The 23,613-nt window shown below is 39.0% G+C and overlaps 1 protein-coding gene across 7 annotated transcripts in view; it reads right to left on the bottom strand.

The window, feature by feature from the left end:
• The window catches only part of UBR5 (ubiquitin protein ligase E3 component n-recognin 5), an 83,490-nt gene extending 61,164 nt beyond the window's left edge, over positions 1-22,326 (bottom strand). For 6 of the 7 annotated variants that reach the window (XM_014068785.2, XM_014068788.2, XM_014068786.2 and 3 more), the window contains exons 1-5: positions 22,001-22,326; positions 3,338-3,382; positions 2,509-2,590; positions 2,284-2,360; positions 1,432-1,551 (exon numbers count right to left, since the gene is read on the bottom strand). In XM_014068785.2, coding sequence (XP_013924260.1) covers positions 1,432-1,551; positions 2,284-2,360; positions 2,509-2,590; positions 3,338-3,382; positions 22,001-22,062 — 386 coding nt within the window. In that variant the 5' untranslated portion in view covers positions 22,063-22,326. The remainder of the gene's footprint in view (positions 1-1,431; positions 1,552-2,283; positions 2,361-2,508; positions 2,591-3,337; positions 3,383-22,000) is intronic. The other variant, XM_014068790.2, reaches the window with a different exon arrangement.
• Positions 22,327-23,613: the final 1,287 nt, after the last annotated feature.

The raw sequence follows: 23,613 nt of genomic DNA, 5'->3' as shown, positions 1-23,613 counted from the left end.
ATTAGAAACACTGCAACACATTCATTTTCCTTTGCTATCCTCTATATCGACTCTGAGCACCGAGGGCTCCCTTTAGAAGGGAATATTCTTTGCTCCAACCAGTTCTGTAATTCGTTCAAAGTATCATTATACAACATCTATCCATCCATCCATTAGACATGCAGGTGTGACACTGATTTTCACAATCCAAATATCAATCTACAAATAATTTAAAAACAATTACCTTAAATATAACATATGCTTAAACTTTTACCACCTTAAGTATTTTTCTAGGAATAGATATTAAGAAATCTCACGTTATCTCAGGAATATTCTTTTTTTTTTTGTCTAAAAAATCAATGATTGTTTTAAAATGTGTATGAGTAAAAATCGGGGGGGGGGGGGGAGAACCATTGAAGTTAGCCAAGATTCATTTTAAATTGTTTTACTAGCAGAAAACATGCAACATCAATCTATACTAGCAGCTGTTCATAATCACTCTTTAAAACTGAGTGATCTATTCTAGAACAACACAACAGAAGTTAAACATAAGTGTTTCAAATGATTCTAATTACAATTCTAACTAGAAATGTTATCATGAATCACTTATAAATCATGCTAGCTTTAGTCAAGAAAAAAAGCAACAACAAATTAGAACACAAATATTGAAATATTTGAAATATTCTTTTATTTCTCCTAAAAAGCTTTCCAAGTGTATTTTCAATACTGTATTGCATAGAAAAATATGCAGGACATATATTTATCTAAAATACGCTATTGAAGAAAAAAAATCTGAACTACCTATAATAGCAGTAGTCTAATCTGAAAATTAAAGTACAGGTAGCCCGCAAATTATGTCTATAATTGGAAGCAGAATTTCTGTTGTTAAGTAAGGCTGTGGTTATGTAAGTCATGCTCGATTGTATAAGCTTTTTTTGCCATGGTTGTTGAGTGAATTACTGCAGCAAATAACACAGAGGTTAAATGAATCCATTTTCCCCCATTGACTTTTCTTGTCAAAACTGAAAAGGTTGCAAATGGTGCGTCACATGACCCTAGGACTCTGCAATCATCATAAATACATGCTGGTTGCCAAGCGTGTGAATTTTGATCATGTTACCGTGGGGATGCTGCAACAGTCATAAGTTTGAGGATCAATTGTAAGTCACTGTTTTCAGTGCCATTATAACTTTGAAAGGTGTTTAAACAAATGGTTTTAAGTCGAGGACTACCTGTAGATTAAATATTTCTTCAAAATGGATTTAATGGATGAAATATAAAATATAAAATCTTTCTTAATAGCATTTAAAGAAAACTACCTAAACCACCACTGCATTGGAATGATCTTCATACATATGGAGATGATGTTATGCATAGTCACACATAACCAAGGTAACCTTTTATAACCATGGTATACAAACAGGTTGCAACCTCAACCCTATCAAAACTTACCCAAGGGTGTTGCCTGCCAGTCTGCCCAGAGTTTCAGAACCAGACAGAAACCATGGGGAATCACTAGTCCTGCCTGGCCTGGATGTCCTTCCTGCCCCTGAGCCACTGCTCAACTTTGAACTGAAAGTAAAAGATGGTAGATCAGTCACAATACAATCCCAAATGGGTTAAAAACAAGCCCTGGAATCCCAGGTTTAATTTCTCAGGGTAGTCTGGTAACACACCAGCTTAAGCAACACCCTTGGGGAACCTTCCAAACTTAGCTAAAGGATATGACAATCTAACAGGGACCAAGGAAAAGCATGCCAAGCATGCCAATACAGTTCTTTTATTAGAAAATGTTTTATTGCAAAAGTAGTATTAACTCTCATGGTGAAACTATTGTGTATGTCTTCAAATGAATTACTATGTGTTAGACTATGAATTAACATAATAAAATCTCAAACTCCTGCTTTTAATCCCAGTCTTGAATTAATGTCATACTCCTATATCCTTTTAAAAACTCAGATAAAAATGTGAATCCAGAAAACATATCCTGGGAAGTGGTAACATCACAAATGAAAATATAATAATTCAGTTCTATTAAAACTATTCAATTCAGCAGTCAATGCTGGTTAGGGCATCTAAATTGTTTTTAATATTTATGATTCATCTCTTATTATTTATATACAAATAGGTTTGAATTAATTTTAGCATCTATAAAATCATCAGAAAGGTACATCAAAATATATATTTTTAAACTATCCCAATTTTTTTCCAATTCTGTTAACAATCCAAATGAGTAAAGTTTAAAAACAAAGTAGGTTAAAATATTTGATACTTGTTACAAATCAGAACAAAAGTAGCTCTTACCCATCATTGTTATCAGGTTTACCCAATTCTAATCTGTCTGGCTGAACTAAAAAGCCAATTCTGCAGACTCTACCATCCTAAAATTGAAGGAAAAAAGTGTCTATTAAACATTATACTTAAACTGCATTATTAACATTTAGCAATTATTAAGTTGGTCTAACCTTGGACAACTAAATTTAACTACAACCAGGATATTTTAATTTCAGCCTTATGTGAGCAATTTACCTCAAGAAGAAATGCAGCATGATTTGGTCCCACTACACACTGTTTAATTGTTGCCTGTTCCAAAACATTCAAAGGAGGATGGCTGAAAAAGAAAAAGAAAAAGAGAAAGAAAAATCCCATGACTGAAACACTCTTGCTTTACGAAATGAAAGAAAAGTGGCTTGTGTCTCTCTATAAAAGTTTCTTCACTGAAAATACATAAAAGTGAACTGCTGGTTTTGGGATTTATTGATTAGAAGATTTGTTTATTGGAAGACAGGAACTATGATATGCAATATAGGACAGAGGAGTTGGTAATTGCTATGATTGTAACAACCACAAGGAAGATTGCTTCTTTAGATAGCTTTCTTTGTCTTGCTTTTTTATTATTCACTTTTTCTTTTCTAGAAGAACTTCCAATAAATATTTTTAGCTGAAGAACTTGATGAAGAAAATACCTATTTTTAAAGAAAGAGATGTCAACTATCATCTTGTGTTTAGTCATATTTATTTTTTTACAAACATCTGTCTTCATTTGTTACAGAGGAATTCAATGTATCACAAATATCTATATATCCATATACAGAACAAAAAAGGTTTTGATACAGTGGCTACAGGTCATGTCACATTTTTAGATCTATTGAAACCAATCAAACCAAACCTTTGCTTTCCAAGTTGTAATTAGCCTGCAATCCGATGCAGAGTTTAACACAAACATACAGCCACATGGGTACACACACCTGCTTCTCCTTCATCCCCCAGTGCCCACGCAATTAGGTAGCTGAGTAGAAAAATAAGCTTAAAGATACCAAATTTACAAATTCAGAATTAAACAGTAAAGATTCCTCACCTATTTAAGTTGTACTTGTTAAGCTTTTCTGAAACTTCTCTTAACCTGTAAGAGGAAACAATGCATATTTTAGCAAATAGGAGCATGTATTAATCAAACACATTTTATATGCTTTCTTAAACCTTACAAGTAGTCCTCCACTTATGATCACAACTGAGATCAGGATTTCAGTCTCTAAGTGATATAATTATAAAGCAAGAACCCTTCACTTAGCAACCACAATTCCATCACTCTCTATTTGTTAACCGAATACTATAGATAAGCATTACAATTTTTCAAAGCTGTCCAAAGCCAGCTATCCAAAGCAAGCTGTTCAAAGCAAGTGTTGGCATTCTTTCAAATATTTTCTGAAGTTAGCACAACTTTATGAATACAGCACTGCTTAACAAAAGGCTCAGGGACCACATAGAATATTTGCAGCACAGCTAAGTCTTGAAAGGAAATCAGATGAGATGTCAGAGATTTGGGCATGAAGAAGAAAGGTTGGTGTACTGAACTAGAAGAGATTGCAAGTGGGGGAGTGAACCAACGCTGGCACTATCTGGGGAGCATAGGAATGCTGGTGCTTGCTGGGACAGAATGACCTTCCCAAGGCATAGAAAGTAGTCCCAGAGCCACATGTTTGTGAGGCTGCTTGCTATCCTGCAAGACAGAGGCAGGCAGCCTGTATAGATGCAGGGTGGGGGGAGATAATTGGGTGAGAATAATTACAGTGTGGCTGCCAAGCAGCCGAATTGTAATCACATGAGTACAGGAGCACTGCAACAGTCATAACTTAAAGCATGATTTCTAAGTCTGTTTTTAATATTGAATGTTCGCTGAATGAAAGATCATAAATTGAGGTCTATCTGTATAAGGCAGAACTGCAGCTTAGCAGGTATCCTGGTAACAAAATCAGAACAAATCACAAATACTAATTAATGTTTATATAATGTACATAAATACATACACATCAACCATTCCCTTTCAGAGCAAGGAACTTTCTGCAAAGCACAAAAAAGGATTACAGGGTAACCAGCCAAATAAATTAAGGCATAAGAAAAAATAATTAAAATCAGGCTACACAAGCAACTTTTATTGTACCTCTCTATACCTGTTTATCCAGGCAAACCTCCTTGCTTCTATCATGTCCATGCATTGCTTCATACACTGCTTGCATTATTCTTTTGATATTAATTCATTGCCTACTACATATCACATACTATCTACTATACTTCTGACAGCATTTATACATCCTAAATTATATATATATATATATATATATATGTTTTCTGAGGTTTTCGCGGGTGTTAGTATGTAGGTCTCTAGTTGTTCGGGTTTTCTCCCGCGTAGAATTGGATATGTCTTTGCGACGTTTCGACGAAGTCACATTCGTCATCTTCAGGCTGCTGCTGACTACTTCAGGTTTGGTGTTTCCAGGAGTAGTGTGGGATGTTGGCTGTTTGTCCCTTATAACTGCTGGTAGGGGATTAAATTTTAACTGCCAGTAGGGGATTAAGTTTTAACTGCCAGTAGGGGATTAAAACTGATTGAATGGGGGCTTGGGTGTGTCTTGATTAGGTGGAAGTGTGTCAATATTTGGTGGAAGGGTGTTCTGTTCTGATTGTTTGGGAGGTTGTGTTTCCTGTGAGGGTAGGAGGGGTTTTGAAGAGGCTGATTGTGCTTTAGCAGTTTGGCTTCTGGTTCTGGGTCGTGCCTCCTCATCAGTTTGTGTTTTTGGTTGTTTTCTTTGTGGATGTTTTTTGGTAGTATTCTGTGTGGCTATTGTGAGTGTGGGCCTGGTCTCATTCTTCATGTTTGGGATTCGTTTGTTAATGAGGGCGGGTTTCCAAAGGGCTGGCAGGCGGGAGGTGTCGTCACGCCTGTTCATGCTATGTGGGTGTTTTTCTATTTCGATTGCTTCCCTGATTATACGGTTGTTGAAGTGTTCGGCCTTGGCGATGGTTCTTGTCTTATTGAAGTCAATTTTATGTCCTGTGGCTTTGAGGTGTTGGACCAGGGAAGAAGTTGGTTCTTCTTTTTTGATTGCATTTTTGTGTTCTTCAATGCGTGCACTTATTCTTCTGTTGGTCTGTCCGATGTATGTGGCGGGGCAAGTAGTGCATGGGATTTCATATACTCCTTGATTTTCTAATTCAATTTTGTCTTTGGGGTTTCTTAGGATGGTGGATATTTTCCGGTCTGTGCAGAATGCTGTCTTGATGTTGTGTTTGCGGAGGATTTTGCTGATTTTGTCTGTGGTGCCTTTTATGTATGGGAGGAGGGCTTTTCCATTTTCTTGTTCTCTGTCCTGGACTTTAGTGGGGGTTTCTTTTTGGATTAGGTTGGTGATCTTATTTCTTTGGAATCCATTGGATGTCAGTACGTTGGTGAGAGTGTGTAGTTCGGTTTTTAGGTGTTGTTCATCAGCTAGGCGTTTTGTTCTGGAGATGAGTGTCTTGGCTACGGAATTGATCTGGGCTGGGTGGTGGTGTGAGAGTGCGTGCAGATAGCGGTTAGTGTGTGTTTTCTTCTGGTAGATGGTGTGTCCTAGGGAGCCGTTAGATTTCCTGTAGACTAAGACGTCCAGGAAGGGGAGTTGGTTGTTTATTTCTGTTTCCATGGTGAACTGTATTTTGGGGTGTAGGCTGTTGAGGTGTGTAAGGAAGATGTCCAGTTGTTCTTTCCCATGTGGCCAGATTATGAAAGTGTCGTCTACATATCTGAGCCAGAGTTTAGGTTTGTGGTCAGATTTTTCCAGGGCTTGGGTTTCAAAGTTTTCCATGTAGAGATTGGCAATGACAGGTGAGAGGGGTGATCCCATGGGTGCTCCTTCCAAAAACACAAACTGATGAGGAGGCACGACCCAGAACCAGAAGCCAAACTGCTAAAGCACAATCAGCCTCTTCAAAACCCCTCCTACCCTCACAGGAAACACAACCTCCCAAACAATCAGAACAGAACACCCTTCCACCAAATATTGACACACTTCCACCTAATCAAGACACACCCAAGCCCCCATTCAATCAGTTTTAATCCCCTACTGGCAGTTAAAACTTAATCCCCTACTGGCAGTTAAAATTTAATCCCCTACCAGCAGTTATAAGGGACAAACAGCCAACATCCCACACTACTCCTGGAAACACCAAACCTGAAGTAGTCAGCAGCAGCCTGAAGATGACGAATGTGACTTCGTCGAAACGTCGCAAAGACATATCCAATTCTACGCGGGAGAAAACCCGAACAACTAGAGACCTACATATATATATATATATATATATATATATATATATATATATATATATATATATATATATAATGGTTGTTTGTTCAAAATTGCTAATCTCCGAAAGTTCTTCACAGATTGCTTTGAAATTTTGACACAACGTTGCATTCAAATACACAAATGTTTTTATATACATATATTATATAGATGTCACACCTGTGACAGGTAAAAACATGATTTTTTGTAAAAACATGCTTTTTTGAAAACCAGCGCCATCTGGTGGACGTAAAAGCAACACACGCTATACTAAATATTTCATTATTCCATTTCAATGTTTCCGATTGCATTGTTATATTGAATTTTCATAGATTTCCATTTATTATCATTTTGATGCAATTATTTCGTGTGACATTGCATTGGAATTGAGCTGTGTCGTTTATCATAGCGTTCATTTAGTGAGTATAGTATATTCGGAACAGTTTGGCCTCTCTCCAGATTCGTCCCGACGGTCCCTTTATATGTGTGCCTGGGCTGCGGCCGCACCCTTTCTCCTTCTCCTCTGACGAGCTTCGGCCATTTCCGCCAAGGGGAGCCGAATCCCTTCAGCCTCCCCCTCCCCTCCTGCTGGGCCTTAGCTGTCTGCAACGGGGCACCACCTGCGCCATCCCTCGGCCACCTCCCCCCGCCCTTAAACCTGCCTACTCCCAGCCAGCCCAGCAGAGCTCCAGAGGAGGCAGAGCATCTCCTCAGCCCGGCCGGCCGCACACACTCTCCACCCCCTCCCCCGAAAGAGAGCCAGCTATGGCCTCGCCAAGGCGGCTCTGATGGGGCGGCGGTGGCTGTGTCAGTCTGAGGTGCAGCAGGGCTGGGGAGGCCCCTGGGTGCCCTGTGAGGCGGCACACCGAGGACTTCTCCTCCTCCGAGATCCTGGACATCTCACTCTCCCGGGCCACCGACTTGGGGGAGCCCAAGCGCAGCTCTTCCGAGGAGATGCTGAACAACTTCCACGAGGCTGACAGCCCCGGCGCCGTGTGTGTGTGTGTGTATGTGTGTGTGTTTGTGTGTGTGTGTGTGTATAATCTTTATATAAATCCTATGCTGTATTCTAATATATAATTTTGTGAAAAATTATAACTATATATTATATTTTCATCATCAAACACAATTACTTTGGTTTCAATAAATTATTTTCTAGACATACAATTGAATACTACTACAAATCATTCAGATTCCCCGCCAGCAGTACAGCTTCAGCCACTCTCAAAACTTTATATATTCATGTCCCTGACTAAAACATCTCAAAAGTCACAAACATTTTTATGTATTTATCCCTACCTATATTAAACAGTCAAGATGATACTGCACAACCAAATCTTATTTCCTGCTCAATGTTGAAATCATCTGCTATGCAGTCCATTTATTAGCAGGCATTCTCTAGTTCAGCAGCCTCCAACCTTTGGGGCCAGGGACCAGTTCTGTGGCGAGAGGCTTTTCCGGGGACCAGAAGGGGCGTGGTTTCAGGTTCTATGGCAAGAGGCTTTTCCGGGGACCAGAGGGGGTATGATTTTGTGTGCTGCCTACATCCCATGGATAGGCCTTCGCTTGTTTGCATGGCCCAGTTTCTGGCATGCTGTGGACTGCGGGGTGGTCCACGGACCGGAGGGGGGGGGGGGTTGGGGGACTCCTGCTCTAGTTCCATCATATCATTCTTATAGCATTCACCAACCAATCTTCAACACGACATATGCACAAACCATGGGAACAATTGGGTATATTTGTTGATTTAATGAAAGTGAGGACTCGAGATTCCATAAGCAAACCAGTTTTCTATTTTTCGTTTTTCAGTTACATCATTTAAATCTGGAAGCTTTCCGATGTTCAACGTTCAACTAGTGTATTTAAAGGACTTTCTATTTACGGAATTTTCCTTGGACGCTATCATACAGGTAATCCTTGGGTTACGGCAACAATTGGAACCGAGATTGCTGTCGCTAAGTGATGTGGATGAAAATGCAATATCATGTCATCACATCATTTAGCAATGGCAATCCCAGCAGTCCTGGTTGTTGTCATAACCCAGGGACCACATGGGCTGAGTGGGAAGAGGCGGGAGTTCCAGATAAGGAGCACAGTGGGTGTCATGGGAGAGTGGAAGAATGCCACAAGTCAGCTGGCAGAGGTACAGATGGGCTCTGGAGAGCACAGGTAGGCCAGCAATGCCACAAGTGAGCACTGTGGTACACAGGTCACAAGGTGGGGAGTCGGGTTCCGCAGGCACACCACTGAGTGTAGGAAAACAGGGTTGCTACAGAGTATGAGATCCCTGGGATTTTTCAACATTCACTTAGCATTTTAAAATACTTTTCTATCCATTGATTTTTCATTTATAGATAGTCCTTGGGTTACAATGGCAACTGTGACAAAGATTGCCACCGCCAAGTAACGCAAATGTTGCAGTTGCAAATGCAGTTGCAAAGCACAACATTATGTGAAAGCATCACTTAGAGAGGGCAATTCTGGCTGCTATCCTGGGATCTTGTACTCTGTAGTGGGGCTCAAAAGAAAAAGTGTAATCTTCTCTGCCAGCTTACCTATTGATTTTTCTTGGCATTTCAACACCCAGAATGCAATCACGTGACTCTAGGGAAGTTGTAACAGTTGCAACTTCATGGATCAATTGTAAGTCTTTCTTTCATCTCTATTGCAATTTTGAATGATTGCTGAACAAGTGGTTGCAACTTGTATTTGTTTCAGGTGTGCTTCCAACATTTCCTTAATTTTCATCCCAAATCATTTCCTATTTTTTAAAAATTCCATTCCACCTATTTGAAGTTCTTTGTTTAGCCCTCTTCATTCACTTCCAAAATAATTTTTATTTCAATCAAACTGCTCTGCATTCTTCTATCCTTAATACCAATATTTGTTCTGCAGGATCCAATCTGGGTCAGTCCTGGGACATGCTTTCTTTCATAAATATTTGTTCCCTTTGCCGACACTCTCAGCAATAGTTATGCATTATTTTTTTATAGTTCTGATTTTTTGCATCATTCTTTTACATGTATTTTTTTTCTCTCCCACATTTCCTCCAAGCATCATTTTCATACTAACGGAGAAACCCATCAGTGTTTCTCCGTACACTTATGTGGCGCTCTATAACATTTCTTTATTCTAGTCCAACCAGCTTATATAGTATTTTTCTTTCCCTCGGTTTTCCATTCCATTTCCATTTATTCTGATGGAAAATGAACTCTTTCATTCAGTATTTGTACTTTTTCTTTCTTCCATAATTCTACTTTTCCCTGTTCAGTCCTCTCCCCCCCCCCAGATCCAATTTTGATGCTATCAATAAATGGTCCATCTCATATTTAAAATACAGAATCTAGAATAACAAAGGGAAAGGGACTTTGGAGGTCTTCTAATCAAAACCCCGGCTCAGGTAGTAAACCATAGACTATTCCAGACAAAATCTATCATTCCTCTTCCATCCTTACCAATTCTCTCATTATTTCATCATTGACATCAGATTAATCATGCTGTTAGTTGTTGTGCTAATTCTTTTGCCTTGTATAATTGACTTATTCTTAAACCATGTACCGTAGTAGAAATAGACTTTTTGCTAAATATTTTCCAAGTTACAATTCCCAATCCTTGTGAATGATATCACCTTTTCGTACATTTTTACCTTCTTGCCACCCAACTAGTCATGTCACTTATTATTACAATTTTTTCTCTAGATTGCATTGATTCTGAGCTTTGACCAAGTTTTCCCAAATTTATCTTTAAGATGTTAATTACCGCCATCTCCTGGAATATAACATACAACTATGACCAATGTATAGCTATTCCAATCATAACACAGGTCTGCAAAAAAAAAAAAAATCGAGAGCTGTTTTGATTATTCCACGTAATCTTTATGTTTTTTGGTATGCTGAATCCGAAAATGACCTCCATTTTGTCATAGGACACCACGTTTCCTGACAATTTAGGTAACTATGTTAAATAAGGCAATACCTCAAAATAAATGGAAATAGACTTATAAAATTAAAGTTTTATTACAATATTTTCATGAAAATCCTTTTTTGAACAGAAATGAGCTCACCTATACACCCTAAAATCGATTCTTCTTCCTTGTGAGGCTCCTCTTGGTGCATTTACGCTTGTGAGTAGCATCTGGAATGTCTCTCTGAAGCATCCAACAGTAGTCTGCCATCATTGTAATGCTCCATTTTCCCTCGTATCTCCTTTCCATCTCTTTAATGTCTTGGTGGAATCATTCACCTTGTTCCTCACTCACACAAATTTTCAGGAAAGTAGTCAAGGTAGGACTGGAGGAAATGCACTTTCAAACTCATCAGGCAACCTAAAGCTTGAAATGCTTTCAGCATTCTTCCGACAATCTTTTTGTAGTGGGGATCTTTGTTATTGCCTAAAAATTTCTGTACGACTTCTTTAAATGCAATCCACCCTTCTTTTTGAGGATCCGTCATGGTATTGACAAACTCTTGAACAACTATAGGCCTTCTAATGTCTGGTCTGACGAACACACCTTCCTTCAATTTTGCCTCCGACAGGCATGAAAACCTGGTGACCAAGCATTTGAAGCATTCTGCATCTCTTGGAAGTGATTTTACAAATTGCTTCATCAATCCCAATTTTATGTGGAGAGGTGGTAGAAGAACTTTATGGAAAGGTACCAAAGTTTCTCGGAGAACATATTTTTCACCGACTGTTAGCACCCTCGGCTGCCAACTCTTCTTGGTCCAGTGATTTTGTCAGTCTCGACTGTCCATAGACACAGAAAATGAGGGTATTTGGTACACCCAGCTTGTTGCCCCAGCAGCATGCACAAGACCTTCAAGTCCCCACACACTTGCCAACCATGGTCTTCATATTTAAGTTTACGAAGAACCAATTCCAAGTTCTCGTAGGTTTCCTTAAAAGTGTACGGAGTGACCTACAGGTATGGAAACATAAAAACTGTTGTGGAGTAAAACTGCATTGAGACTTCTTTTTGAAGAATCTATAAAAAGACGCCATTGCTCTGAATCATATTGGATTTTAAATTGACCCATCAGACTTTCGACATCGATGCAATAAACCAACTTGTCTTCCTGGGCAAGGTAAGGAACAAACTCCTTTTCACGATGTCTGAAACATGAAGATGACACTCCTGGCAACAATAAATTCCTTCTTTCAGCCTTGATCTGAATAACTCAGTGGCATCTTTGGGAAGATTCAAGTCTCTTACCAAATCTTTCATCTCCTCCTGAGAAAACAATTTTGGTCTTGTACCATCTTCAAAGTCAGAACTTGATTCGTCATCTGGTTCAAGAATGACTTCACCTTCATCGGAGCTAGGTATCTCTTCCAAGGTAGCAGGGGGCTTGGGTTCTGGTATATCTGTATTATGGGGGATGGGACGAATTGCTGAGTGAAGATTGGGGTATGAAATGGAATGCTTCCATTTGGAATTAAACCCTGTCACATTGCGTGAACAAAAGTCATCACTATGGTTCTTTTGCTCTCGCCATACCATAGGAATCCCATAACGGAAAGATTTTTTCTTACCCTTGAACAAGTTTCGGAGGTCCTCAACACACCGTTTGCACAATTTATGAGGCGCCCAAACTTTATCTTGATTTCCAATTTTTAGTCCAAAGTATGCAAAGTATACTTTTTTCACAAAGTCTGTAATATTCTGCTGTTGCTTCAACACTGTATATTCACCACAGATGAAACAGAAACTGTCTGATAAATTAATACACTTTCACGGAGCCATAACGGTTGAATGACGAGCTAACATGAATTGCAATGAAAAAGTGTGAACAGCCTAGAACCAAAAACCTGATGATGATTCGTGCACAAGTGTGGCATGCAGGAGAGAGCAGCTCTGTGTCTGTACACGAGATGTCACAGTGCTGGCCACGCCCCCTGCACTGACCGGAGATGCTGCTATCTGCTCTGTGTGTCCCTCCCACTGGATTCTTCAGGGAAGATTAACCCCTTCTACCATTAGAAGCACAGACTTAAAACTTGCTTAGCTTATGTATATATTGCTGACCATCAGATTTGCAGTGCTATACTTTTTTTTTTACATAACTCGGACAAACTCTTTAAGGTTTTTTTGGCATTTTATATCTTAAATGCACTTATGTGAATTAATTAATAGTAATTTGGACTTTAAATTTGGTTAAAAACCCATAATATAAAAAAATACCATTTTTTTAAAAAAAATGATGAATTTGAAGACAATTTTGCATGTTGTGGCAAATCATGACGTCCAGGAGTTTTTCAATATTTTATTTGCTTTCAGCACACCAAAATACATGGAAATTAGATGAAAATAATCAAACAGCTTTTTAGTCGCAGACCTGTGATTGATGTCATAAACTGAGAGCTGCCTATATAAACATCCATAGTTTTTAAAAGAAAATGGAGTAAAGAATCGAAATTAAAAATACGAATGTTAGAGCAAATGTACTCAGAATTAAATAAATACATTTTGTGAGAATTTTCTATTGAAGCACCCACTGTGAGAGAGGCTGCTAAAGCTAAGATCAGCTTCTAGCTGTCTCTGCAGGACCAGGTTGTTGAACATCACTGCCCAAAGATGTCAACATCCTGCTCCCCAGGCTACAAGATCTGCTACCCCGAAGCAGCAGAGGTGCTATCAAAGGGGACTCCCTTAGGATGAGAAAATTTAGTACTATGCATGCTAGCTGAGGATTTCTGTTTTCCATCTAATAAAGCGCCTGTGTCTTCTCTAAGGAACTGGATTTGATATTTTCAATTCCAGTTTATCTCTTCCTTCCAAAAAGCCTTTTTTTTAAAAAACCACAGATCTAAGTTATTTTTTGTTTTCACTAACTTTCTATCCTAAGGTTTACTATGTAGAATTTGCAACACAAACCATTTTCTCCCCATCTCCCTTTTTATTTACTTTTATATCATCTGACTTGAATAAAGAACATTTGAGTTCTTAAAAGCTTACACATTTTTATGACCTCTGAATCAATCTAATCAATTTCAACGGAGGAAAAAAATAAAGTTACAAGATATTGGAATTTAACTACATTTATAGTGGAGTTATTTACTATTTATGCTACTTATATGACTGTTACTTGCCCTGTGACTCTGTAGAACTAACAATGAATGTCAAACAATCATAAATAATCAAAAACAATTAAAGCAACATATATCATGCTTGGATGCCTTACCCAGCATCCTAGTGCAATGGCCAGGGGAAGAACTAAGTCTTAAAGGTAAAAGTTCCCCTTCCACATACATGCTACTCATTTCCAGATCTAGGGGGGCGGTGCTCATCTCTGTCTCAAAGCCGAAGAGCCAGCGTTGTCCGAAGACGTCTCCATGGTCATGTGGCTGGCATGACTAGATGCCGAAGGCACACAGAATGCTGTTACCTTCCCACCAAAGATGGTTCCTATTTTCCTACTTTCATTTTTACATGCTTTCGAAGTGCTAGGTTGGCAGAAGCTGGGACAAGTAACGAGAGCTCACTTCGTTATGCGGTGCTAGGGATTCGAACCGCTGAACTGCCAACCTTTCTGGTCGACAAGCATCTCACGTCCCATTGAACTAAGTCTTAGCACCTTACAAAAGACTAGCAATGTTCCTGTAATCTGAATCTCAGAAGAGATGCTCTTCCATCAGTTGGGGAACAGTGTTCCCCAACCTTTCCAGTTCAGCGGACCAACGGAGACAGCAAGGGGGGGAAGGGAATGGTTTTGCTTGTGCATGCACCGCTTTCACAAATGCAGCTTCTCATACACTCGCCCACCACTTCTGAGACCCACTTCTAAATGGGCTGCGGCCTGGTACAGAGTAAGAGAATAACAGACAGGACCTTGGAGGTCTTGTAATCCAAACCCTAGCTCAAACAGGTGACCCTGTTACATTTCAGTGGTTGTCCAATCTCTTCTTAAAAACCTCCAATTATGGACCATCCACTACTTCTGAATGCAAGCCGTTCTACTGATTAATTGTTCTCACCATCAGGAAATTTCTCTTTATTTCTAGGCTGGATTGCTCCTTGATTAGTTTCCATCTATTGCTTTTTTGTTCTGCCTTCAGGTGCTTTGGATAATAGGCTACCCCACCCCCTCTTTTTTGTAGCAGTCCCTTAGATACTGGAACACTGCTATGTCATCTCTAGTCCTAATGCATAGAGTAGATGTAGTGACAGAGATATCTGATGAAACCCAGAAAGCTTCCTGGGCTTCATCAGATAGTGTTATTTAATATAAGGGATACATAGACTACCCACCCTGTCAAATCTCATAAGACAGGCAGAAATAACTGGAGACAGATTATCCTGAAAATAACTTGGCACTGGTCTATGACAACCAGCATTTTGAATTGCACCCAGAAGTCCAAGAAACACTGTATCTTGCAAAATAGAGATATTAAGACCTATCAAGGCATACCAGTAAGTACTGAAATTGTGGATCAGCTGTAGCTTCAAGGACAGCCATAGACTGCACTGCAATAATTCAGATGGAGGACAAAAAAAAATCAGTAGATAGTCCTCAACTCAGAACCACAATTTGGATCTGAAATTTCGTGTGGTCATAAGTCAAGAAGGCCAAGTGACCAGACCTGATTTTTCAACTGTTTTTATGGCAGTTGCTAAGTGAATCCGTTGTCCCAAAACATTGTTTTTTGCTGTCACAAAGTCACAAAAAGTCCTGTTACCGTAGGATGCTGCAACTGATCATAAATACAAGCCAGCTGTCAAATATACCCAAAATGCAAGTCATGTGACAGGGGGGGGGGTTGACATTTTATGATAGCTGGAAGTGCTTCATGAGCATAAACTACCCTTTCTGAAACCATCATAACTTTGAATGGCTGTTAAGTGACTGGTCGTAAGTTGAAAACATAAGAGTTCCTGATCTAAGAATGGGTGCAATTGGCACACAAGATGGATATGCACAACGGCTCCCCTAGCCAATGTTGATACCTCCTCTTTGAGCAGGAACCCAGGGTGTGGTGGATCCCATCTGGGAAAATGCTACCCTACTCAAAAAGAGCCTCAGGTCTGGAAGTCCCAAGACTAACAGTAATTCATCCCTACTAGTTTCAATTTGTTCTTCCCATCCAGACTCATACAGCCCCTTGAATAAGGCAACATGTTTTTAGGCACAACTTAGAATAACTTTATTGTCACTTTAAATGTGTACACAATTGTACACTAATCAGCATACATTAAAATGAAATTTCATTGCATACAGCTCTCAAAAGGTCACCATCTCCAATATAACCTACGTAAACATGACACTCCCTCGCTCCTTCCCCTCTCTCTCTTACTGCAATTTTAAGTGCTGGCTTTAAACTATAAAGCCTTATATGACTTGGCAAACAGAATTAACCAATGAACTACATGGGGAAAACTGTTGACACTTATAGCCATCTACAAAACATAGGGGGAAGGGGGCTTTTATGGAACAGTCCTCCAGAGAACATATGTATTGCCACAATCTTGAGGACCTTCCAGAAGCTGGTTAAAGTAGAGTTCTTCTGAAGAATTATTTAATAAAAAAGGAATTAGAGTACCATTTTAAATTAAATTAATAAGGTTTTATGATTTCACTCTTTTACTTTATAATGTTGCGTTTGGGATGTTTTTATCTTGCAGCAGTTCAAATATCTAATAAATAAACATACAAGCATTAATATAATGAAGACCACATTTAGGCTTTCCCTGGACTGTCATATCACACAATTTAGCGATACTATTATGAAAGAACCATTAATGCCAAATTTAACCAAGATTTCTGAGATTCTCTTGAATTTCTGCCAGGTCACTGTCAAAGCTACTCAGTCAAGGCATGCAACTTCCAACTTACATTTTCTGATTCAGCCAATGATAAGCTAAATGAGAATATAAAATAAATACAAACATTTCTGAATACCTCATAATATCCTGGTATAGTATCATAAATGAAAATGTTAGAAAACAGGAAAATAAGAGCCACTGAGCTGCAGTAGACTGGATCAAATCTATTTGGTTTTTACTAATGAGAAAATCTAACATAGTAGCCCAAATCAATATTTGTTGCTTGAAAATAATTGACAGGACAATTGAGTATTAACTGCTCAAATTTTAGCCTTACGGGCTTATTAATTTTAGAATCAAAGTGGCCAAGAGCAAGTACCGTAATAAGAAACAGAGAAGCATTTAACATAACCACCTGAAAAATGCAATTTTTCTAACCAAATTAGAAGAACTTAGCAAAGATTCTTAAAGAACAGTAGTTATTAATATATGAGGGCTCTGCTTTATATATATAAAATATTTCAGGATTTCCGTTAAGTGCCTCTGGTATTAGTTAACCACTCAGACTTATAACATAAAAGGATATAACTTTTGAAAATGCCTATTTTAAGATATTTTAATTCCTTGACATTTTTTTAACCAACTCAAAAGAATGTGACTGATGAAACAGAAAGTTTGCTGTCTATTGCTATATTGAAGATTTAAAAAGAAATGCTCTTTTTATTATTCACTTCCAAGTACACTCTGACATCAGAAACACCATTACCAAAACAGTCTCCTATTTTTAATATTCTAATATCCTCCCCACAACTACTTAACAGGATTGGGGGTTGGGGAAGAGAAGAGAACCAGTAGTGAGTTTCAAAACTGATTTAGAATTTGCCTAGTTTCTAGAAACCTATTGTATGAAAGCTAGGTTAATAAATATGTCCAGAAGAATTGAGGCCGTGCTGATGAATAACCTGATAACTTGAGCAATTCCAAATACCTGTTCCAAAGTTTAGCAAGTTACCCATTGAGGGACAGACTGCTCTATGGTAGTTCCAATTGGAAACACCTTTAAGAAAGTCCACTTGGTTTTTGTCTGGTTATTTTCAGCAGTGTGCAAGAACCAGTTTTATTCTTACACCCTTTAATTACCCACTTTTGCTCTTCGTTTTTGAGCAGTTTTACCACTAAGCCAGATTTGAGTTACATCTTTTTTTAATCCTTGTCTTTAACAGCTACATTTTACTTTACTTTAATGGGAATTATGGTTTTATTTAGAGAAACTTTTAGGGCAATGTAAGCAATTATGTCCCTCATAACCTGCACCAATTGTTATCCATGCTGTGGCTTCCGGTCTGGAAAGTGCAAAAACCCTGCTTTCCGTTATCATAGGATTAGTATAATTTAGGGGAAAATATTACAATTTCATTTACTTGTATCAGTCACCCCTAAGGGCCTAAGAAGACAAGTAGAAGATTTCTTGCATCATAATATTTTTAAGGAATTCACTATTTTCAAGAAATAATGCATAATAAACTCCTTATAAAAGCTAATTATTTTATTTTATGCAGCTTCAATCAAAATATCTTATCTACAAGTTTACAATTTGTCATGCTACATTAAATGTTTTGCTCTAGTTTCCTTCCCATTCAGAAGATATATTCATAACACTTAATCTATGGGGGAAATTCCCAACTACCCCACACATTTGTGGGAATTCAAAGATTATTTTTGCACTGCATTTCCGAAATAGTCCATGGTTTTACAAAATACATCAAAAGAATAATAAGTACAGTGTTTATTACCAAATAGAGAATTGGATTTCAGAATGATGTCTGTAAAATACAGAGAGCAGCAATAAATCCTGGTTTTCTGATTCTTGACTTGGAGAAAAGAAAATGTACATTTTAATTACTATGAGGCCACTGAAAATTAATGGATCATATTCATATCTAAAAGCCTTGAAAACAATACAGTATAAATAATAAAGACCTATTTTAATATGCTGACCAGGGTCACACAACACACTAAGTTGTAAAATAAACCAACCACATCATCACTTAGCATTATGTGTTAACTCAGCCACATGTGGTGGTGTGTTTTTTTTAGTTTTGGATGTCACAATGAAATAAAAATATTGGCAAAATATAAATGTTTGGAAGATAACTACATGAAGTTTGAAGATTAATCATATAGCAAACAAGAGCAGACATTTTCCAAGTCAATGTGATTCTCATTTACTTATCTACTCATTATGCCAAGTCAAATGCACTCTCTCAAGCCATATCCATACACTGCTTAAAAAGCATGAATATCAGCTAGAGTAGAGACACAGAAGAAAATTTATACAAAAGATTTTCATTATATCTTCAGCACTTTTATTGCATTTTAAAAACAATGGAAATTCTGATGTAATAAATTGAGCCATACCAGTCAAACTGGATAATTTCAAAGTTATAATTTTTGTTAGATGACTATTATTAAAAGTGAGATAGGTCTATATAATGAATCCATAATTTCTTGAGGTAAAGGCAAATGGGGTAATTATATTTAAATTTGAACCATATATATTTTTTGAAGAGAGAGGAAAAGACATAACAATATATTCTCCATATATTTCAAGAGTATTACCGCAGCAATCCTGCAGAGACTACAAACAGTAACATAAATATTCAATGGGGACTACATCATTTATTTTATTTATTTTAAATATTTCTATAGCTGCATATCTTGAAACTAAATACTGGAGAGCTTAGATACATACATACATACATACATACATACATACATACATACATACATACATACATACACACACACACAGAAAACGAAAACAAAAAAAAAGCTGGTGCTGCAAACCACATTCCACAGATGCAACCTATCATTTTCTCATCCTGCTCAGATCTCACCCAATCCCTGTGCCTGGGAGATGATTCAAATCTTGAATGGTCTCCAAAAGGTTAAAAGAGTAGGGGTCCTTGGGAAGGGTATTCCACAGAGGCTGCAATGGAAAAGTCACACTTCTGAGGATCCCTAAGGTGATAGTCTTTAAGGTAAGACACCTGGAACCTTCCTACCCTATCTGCTTTGGTGGGACAAGTAGAGACCCTAGGGAGGAAGGGTTAGGGAGCAGCAGTCCTGCAGATAACCTGTTCCCATATAGGTAGGGTTTTTGATTGTTACATGCATTTTAATGTTCAGAATATACATTTTTCATAAAATGTATATGCTTTAAAAAAAACATTTTATGATCCTATAATCCCTGTTCTTCTTAAAACCCCTGGCAGTGGGGTTTTTTTCATTTAATATGTTGTATCTTTAAAACAAAGTCTAACATGGCATTCACATTTATATATTTCAAATTTTGTACAAGCAACACATCAAGATTAGTTTTCATCAACACTAAATGTAACACTAAATATGACTTCTATTTCCACCAATTTCAGTGGAAATTAAATTCAATTAATTTGGATTTAATCCATTGTTTAAATATCAATGAAATATTGTGAGCAAGCTAAGCACAAAACTTTTCAGGTTCACATATTATAGCGTCTATAATTTATCCGGTTCACATGATTCTCTGATCTATAAACTAAATCACCCAGATCAACTTCACGAGACTTTAGAATGAAATGCAGTCCACTAATTTGGGGCTCCATGTATCATCAAACTAAGGCAGTACCAATAGTTATTAAGAGTATGGACAGAATTAAAAATTAGAGAAAACTCAAGGATGTTGCTGCAAAGCAATCCATACTCTCCACCCATAAAGTGTTGTATCACTTGTCATTTCTTATGACATCATGACAATGTATTTTACTACATCTACTGTATGTCATTATCAATTATCTCTGAAAAAAACCCAGAATATTTTACATTACAATAATAACAAGTGGCTTTTACTCCATATTATTTACATTTATACAATTTAGGTAGTTATACCAATGTAAATTACAGGTAAGTTATTTACCCAGTGACAATACATAAAAACTGCCGTGGTTTTAAAGTGAAGACTATCTGCTTAAGAAATAAATGATTTGTAGATGTAGAAAGAAAAATGAAAAGAGAAAAATAATGACTATGTCTAAAATATTAGCATTTGAATGGGTTCTCTCTACCTCACTGTCACTACTAGATGGTGTAATACAGGTATGCTACAAAATATATATGGGTATGTATATATATATATGTATAATATGTATGTATAATAATACATAATGTATGTACTGTATAATAATACATAATAATATAATGTATAATAAAAATATAATACACGGAAGAAAAATCCTTTATATTTAACTTCTGTACTTTATTAAAAAGCCTCTTAGAAAACACAATGAACAATGAACACTAGAAAGGCAGTAAAAAAAACTATGAAGAAATTATCACAGAACCCAATGGGGTATGAAGAGTTTTAGAATCAAGTAGCTTCATAAAGGTCTCTCACACTATCAAATTCTTATCTCCACTACTCCGTAAGTCTGTTAGAAACAATATGCCAGCTCAAAGTAATATTGAAGCTGTAGCCAATCCCTGAAGCATCATCCTTTTTCTCAGTAAATGGCACTGCAGTACAAAATGTGTCAGTAGGTCATTCAAAAAAAAAACCACACCCAACCAAGACATTTTAAACTATAGATCCCCTTTCTGGTTTATGGTCAGTCATACTGTGATTTGGATGCGATGCAATTCCCACACTGATATATGCTTGTCCTTCAGCATTCGGAATTTTCATTTTGTTTCAGTCATTTGGGAGTGGGAGGCAAATTCATTCTGAAATAATCTCAGGTTACTCATAGCAGGTATCCTTTTGTATACTATCCTAAATCAGTGGCATAGAAATGTATTGCATGATTATCAACATGGACTTGAATTACATCCAGTACAAAAAAAGGCTAGAGAGCTTAACAATAAATTATGATACAAAATATAAACCCATTGCAAGATGCAAGATGGAAAAGTAAAAATTAAACCCAAAAGACAAAAAAGCATCCCAGAACATTCTAAAAGGTGGTCAGGAAAATCCTGAAGCTACAGATTTTTTGATCCTATCTGCAACGGCGCAAGATCCATTATGATCCTAAAGCTCGATGGGATCACACTGCAAATGCATATTTTCATGTCATCCAAGGCAACAGGAGGGTAAATCACAATCACAACTATACAAAATATGAAATTGCCCGAGCCCCGGACTCCACCCCCCTCTGCCCCCTATTTAGCAATGGCGAGAGGATCTGGAAGGACCCTGTCCCAGCCCATCTTTTCCAGATCCCCTCAAAACCAAAACTAGTCGACCCGTTTTCCTGCTGGATCCCAACTACAACCGGCTGGACGTGCTGAATTCATCCCCAAATAAGCAAGCCCAGGCACTGCAACTTTTCGCTCAGCATCCGCCGTAAAATAAGCTGAAGATGCGCCCTGAAAGGGTGGCTCGGAGAGCTACATCCACGCGGCCTTCGCTTTCAACGCTCCCGGAGGGCGAGAGGAAACGAGACCGGGTTTAAAATCCGCGTCCGCGGGGAGAAGGGCTTCCGCTCCGAAGCCCCCTCCGGGCGTTTCACCGTCCAGAGCGCTCGCTACCCACATTACCGGGGCTCCTCCCCTCACGCACGGGGGGCTCCTCCCTCCTCCTCCTCCCCCGGGGGGCACTGACCGGGCTCCCCTCCCGCCTCACCTGTCATTGAGCTGGTCCTCGGTGCCCGGCAGCGGGTGCACCACGAAGTGGATCGATGTCATGTTTTGCTCCCCCTCCCTGGAGGGAGGCAGGCAGGGGCCAGGCGCACAAGGAGGAAACGGAGGGGGGGCGGGAGGAAGGACGGGCGAGGGGGAACTTGGCGTCTCCTTCAGGGTGTTCGCGGTCACACTCGGGAGCCTTCGCTCCGCGCGAGGGGAGGGAGAAAAACCGGGCAACGCGGGGCGCAGGAACGGCAGGGAAGGGTTCGGTCAGCACCCCACTCTCACACGAGCCGCCATCTTAACTTCCAAGCTGCCCCTCGCTTCCCTCCCTCCCTCCCTCCGCTGCGCCGGGAACAGAGCGGAAGGTGGAACGTCACCTGAGCAACAGCCAATAGAAAGCCCTCACTAACTGGCGAACCGGCAGGATCCTTGTAAAGTCAGCGGCGATTGGCTGGTGGGACTGCGATCGGCGTGCTTACGTCAGACGCGAGCGTTTTAAGGGGAGGAAGGACCAGAGCTGCTTTCTTTCCAGAGAGGGAGGCGTTGGAGGGGCGGGTACGCGCGGCCTCCCGCGATGGGCGGAGCTTTGATTCCTCGGAGTCCGCGTGTGGGGAAGGAGAGGCGGTTAGCTTCCTTTTGCTATGTTGGCGCCGAGGCGATAGTGTCTGTTCTTCTGTTGTGTGAAATCCAGAGGAAGGGCCTATTTGGGCAGTTCCATGATGGGACGGAGAGGGTGGGGATAGGGAGAAGACTGCACTTGGTGGCTGCGTGCAGGAAACTTGAAAAAGGGCTTCGCTTAGTTAGTTGCTTTGTCTCTGGACGTTGAGGTGCATTTGAGGATTGGGTAGCATCCAGATCCGGAGACTTCCAGGGCTCCCCGTAGATATTGAAGCCCAGCGGGGTGATTTTAGGCAATCCCTTTTTCAGCCCAACCCATCTCTCAGGGTTGTTGCTATTGTGGGGAAAATAGGAGGAGTGAGTATTACTTGCTGCCTTATTTATTAAAAAAAATAAAGGCTGGATAAAAATAAAAACAAATTGCTGCTGAGTTGTTTTTCTTCATACTGGTGCTATGTGGATAAGTCGAACAGCAAGTCCCGTCCTCCCAAGTATTAATAGCTGTGCTACTAATTTCTATCTGATTAGAGGCCTAGACTGAAATGATTGGGGGGAGGGGGTTAAATGTGATTATTTTTGTTTTTGAATGTGATGGACAGAATTCTGATAAGAGGTTTATTGAGTTCATTTGCAGCGAAATGTATTTTGCTGAAGAAAATCACTTAAATATTAATGCACTAGTGCATTAGATTACGGTAATTACGCTGCATGCATGTTAATTAGGATGAATAAAAATGGCAAGTGCTGGGAGGCCATATTGGTAAAATGGGATCTGTTTCAGCGATATGCTACCTCAGTTGTTATTCTGGGGAGTTGTGATGTGGTTTTACTACTATTGAGGGTGAATTTGAATTAAAAATCCTGCTCCCAGTTCTTTTGCAACCTTCACAGCCTAAGTCTCGCTCACCAGGGTTGGATGAGGTGAGAGAAGTGGGAGGGGTGCAGCCTCTTCAGCTGCTAAATCTAATTGTACAAAGCTGATCCATGAGATTG

This window comes from Thamnophis sirtalis, unplaced genomic scaffold (assembly GCF_051295495.1).
Source record: "Thamnophis sirtalis isolate CommonGarterSnake01/CBP01778 unplaced genomic scaffold, rThaSir2_p1.2 scaffold_2, whole genome shotgun sequence".
Classification (NCBI taxonomy): domain Eukaryota; kingdom Metazoa; phylum Chordata; class Lepidosauria; order Squamata; family Natricidae; genus Thamnophis; species Thamnophis sirtalis.
The sequence above is the reverse complement of the archived record's forward strand: the minus strand, read 5'-3'. Positions and strand labels throughout refer to the sequence as shown.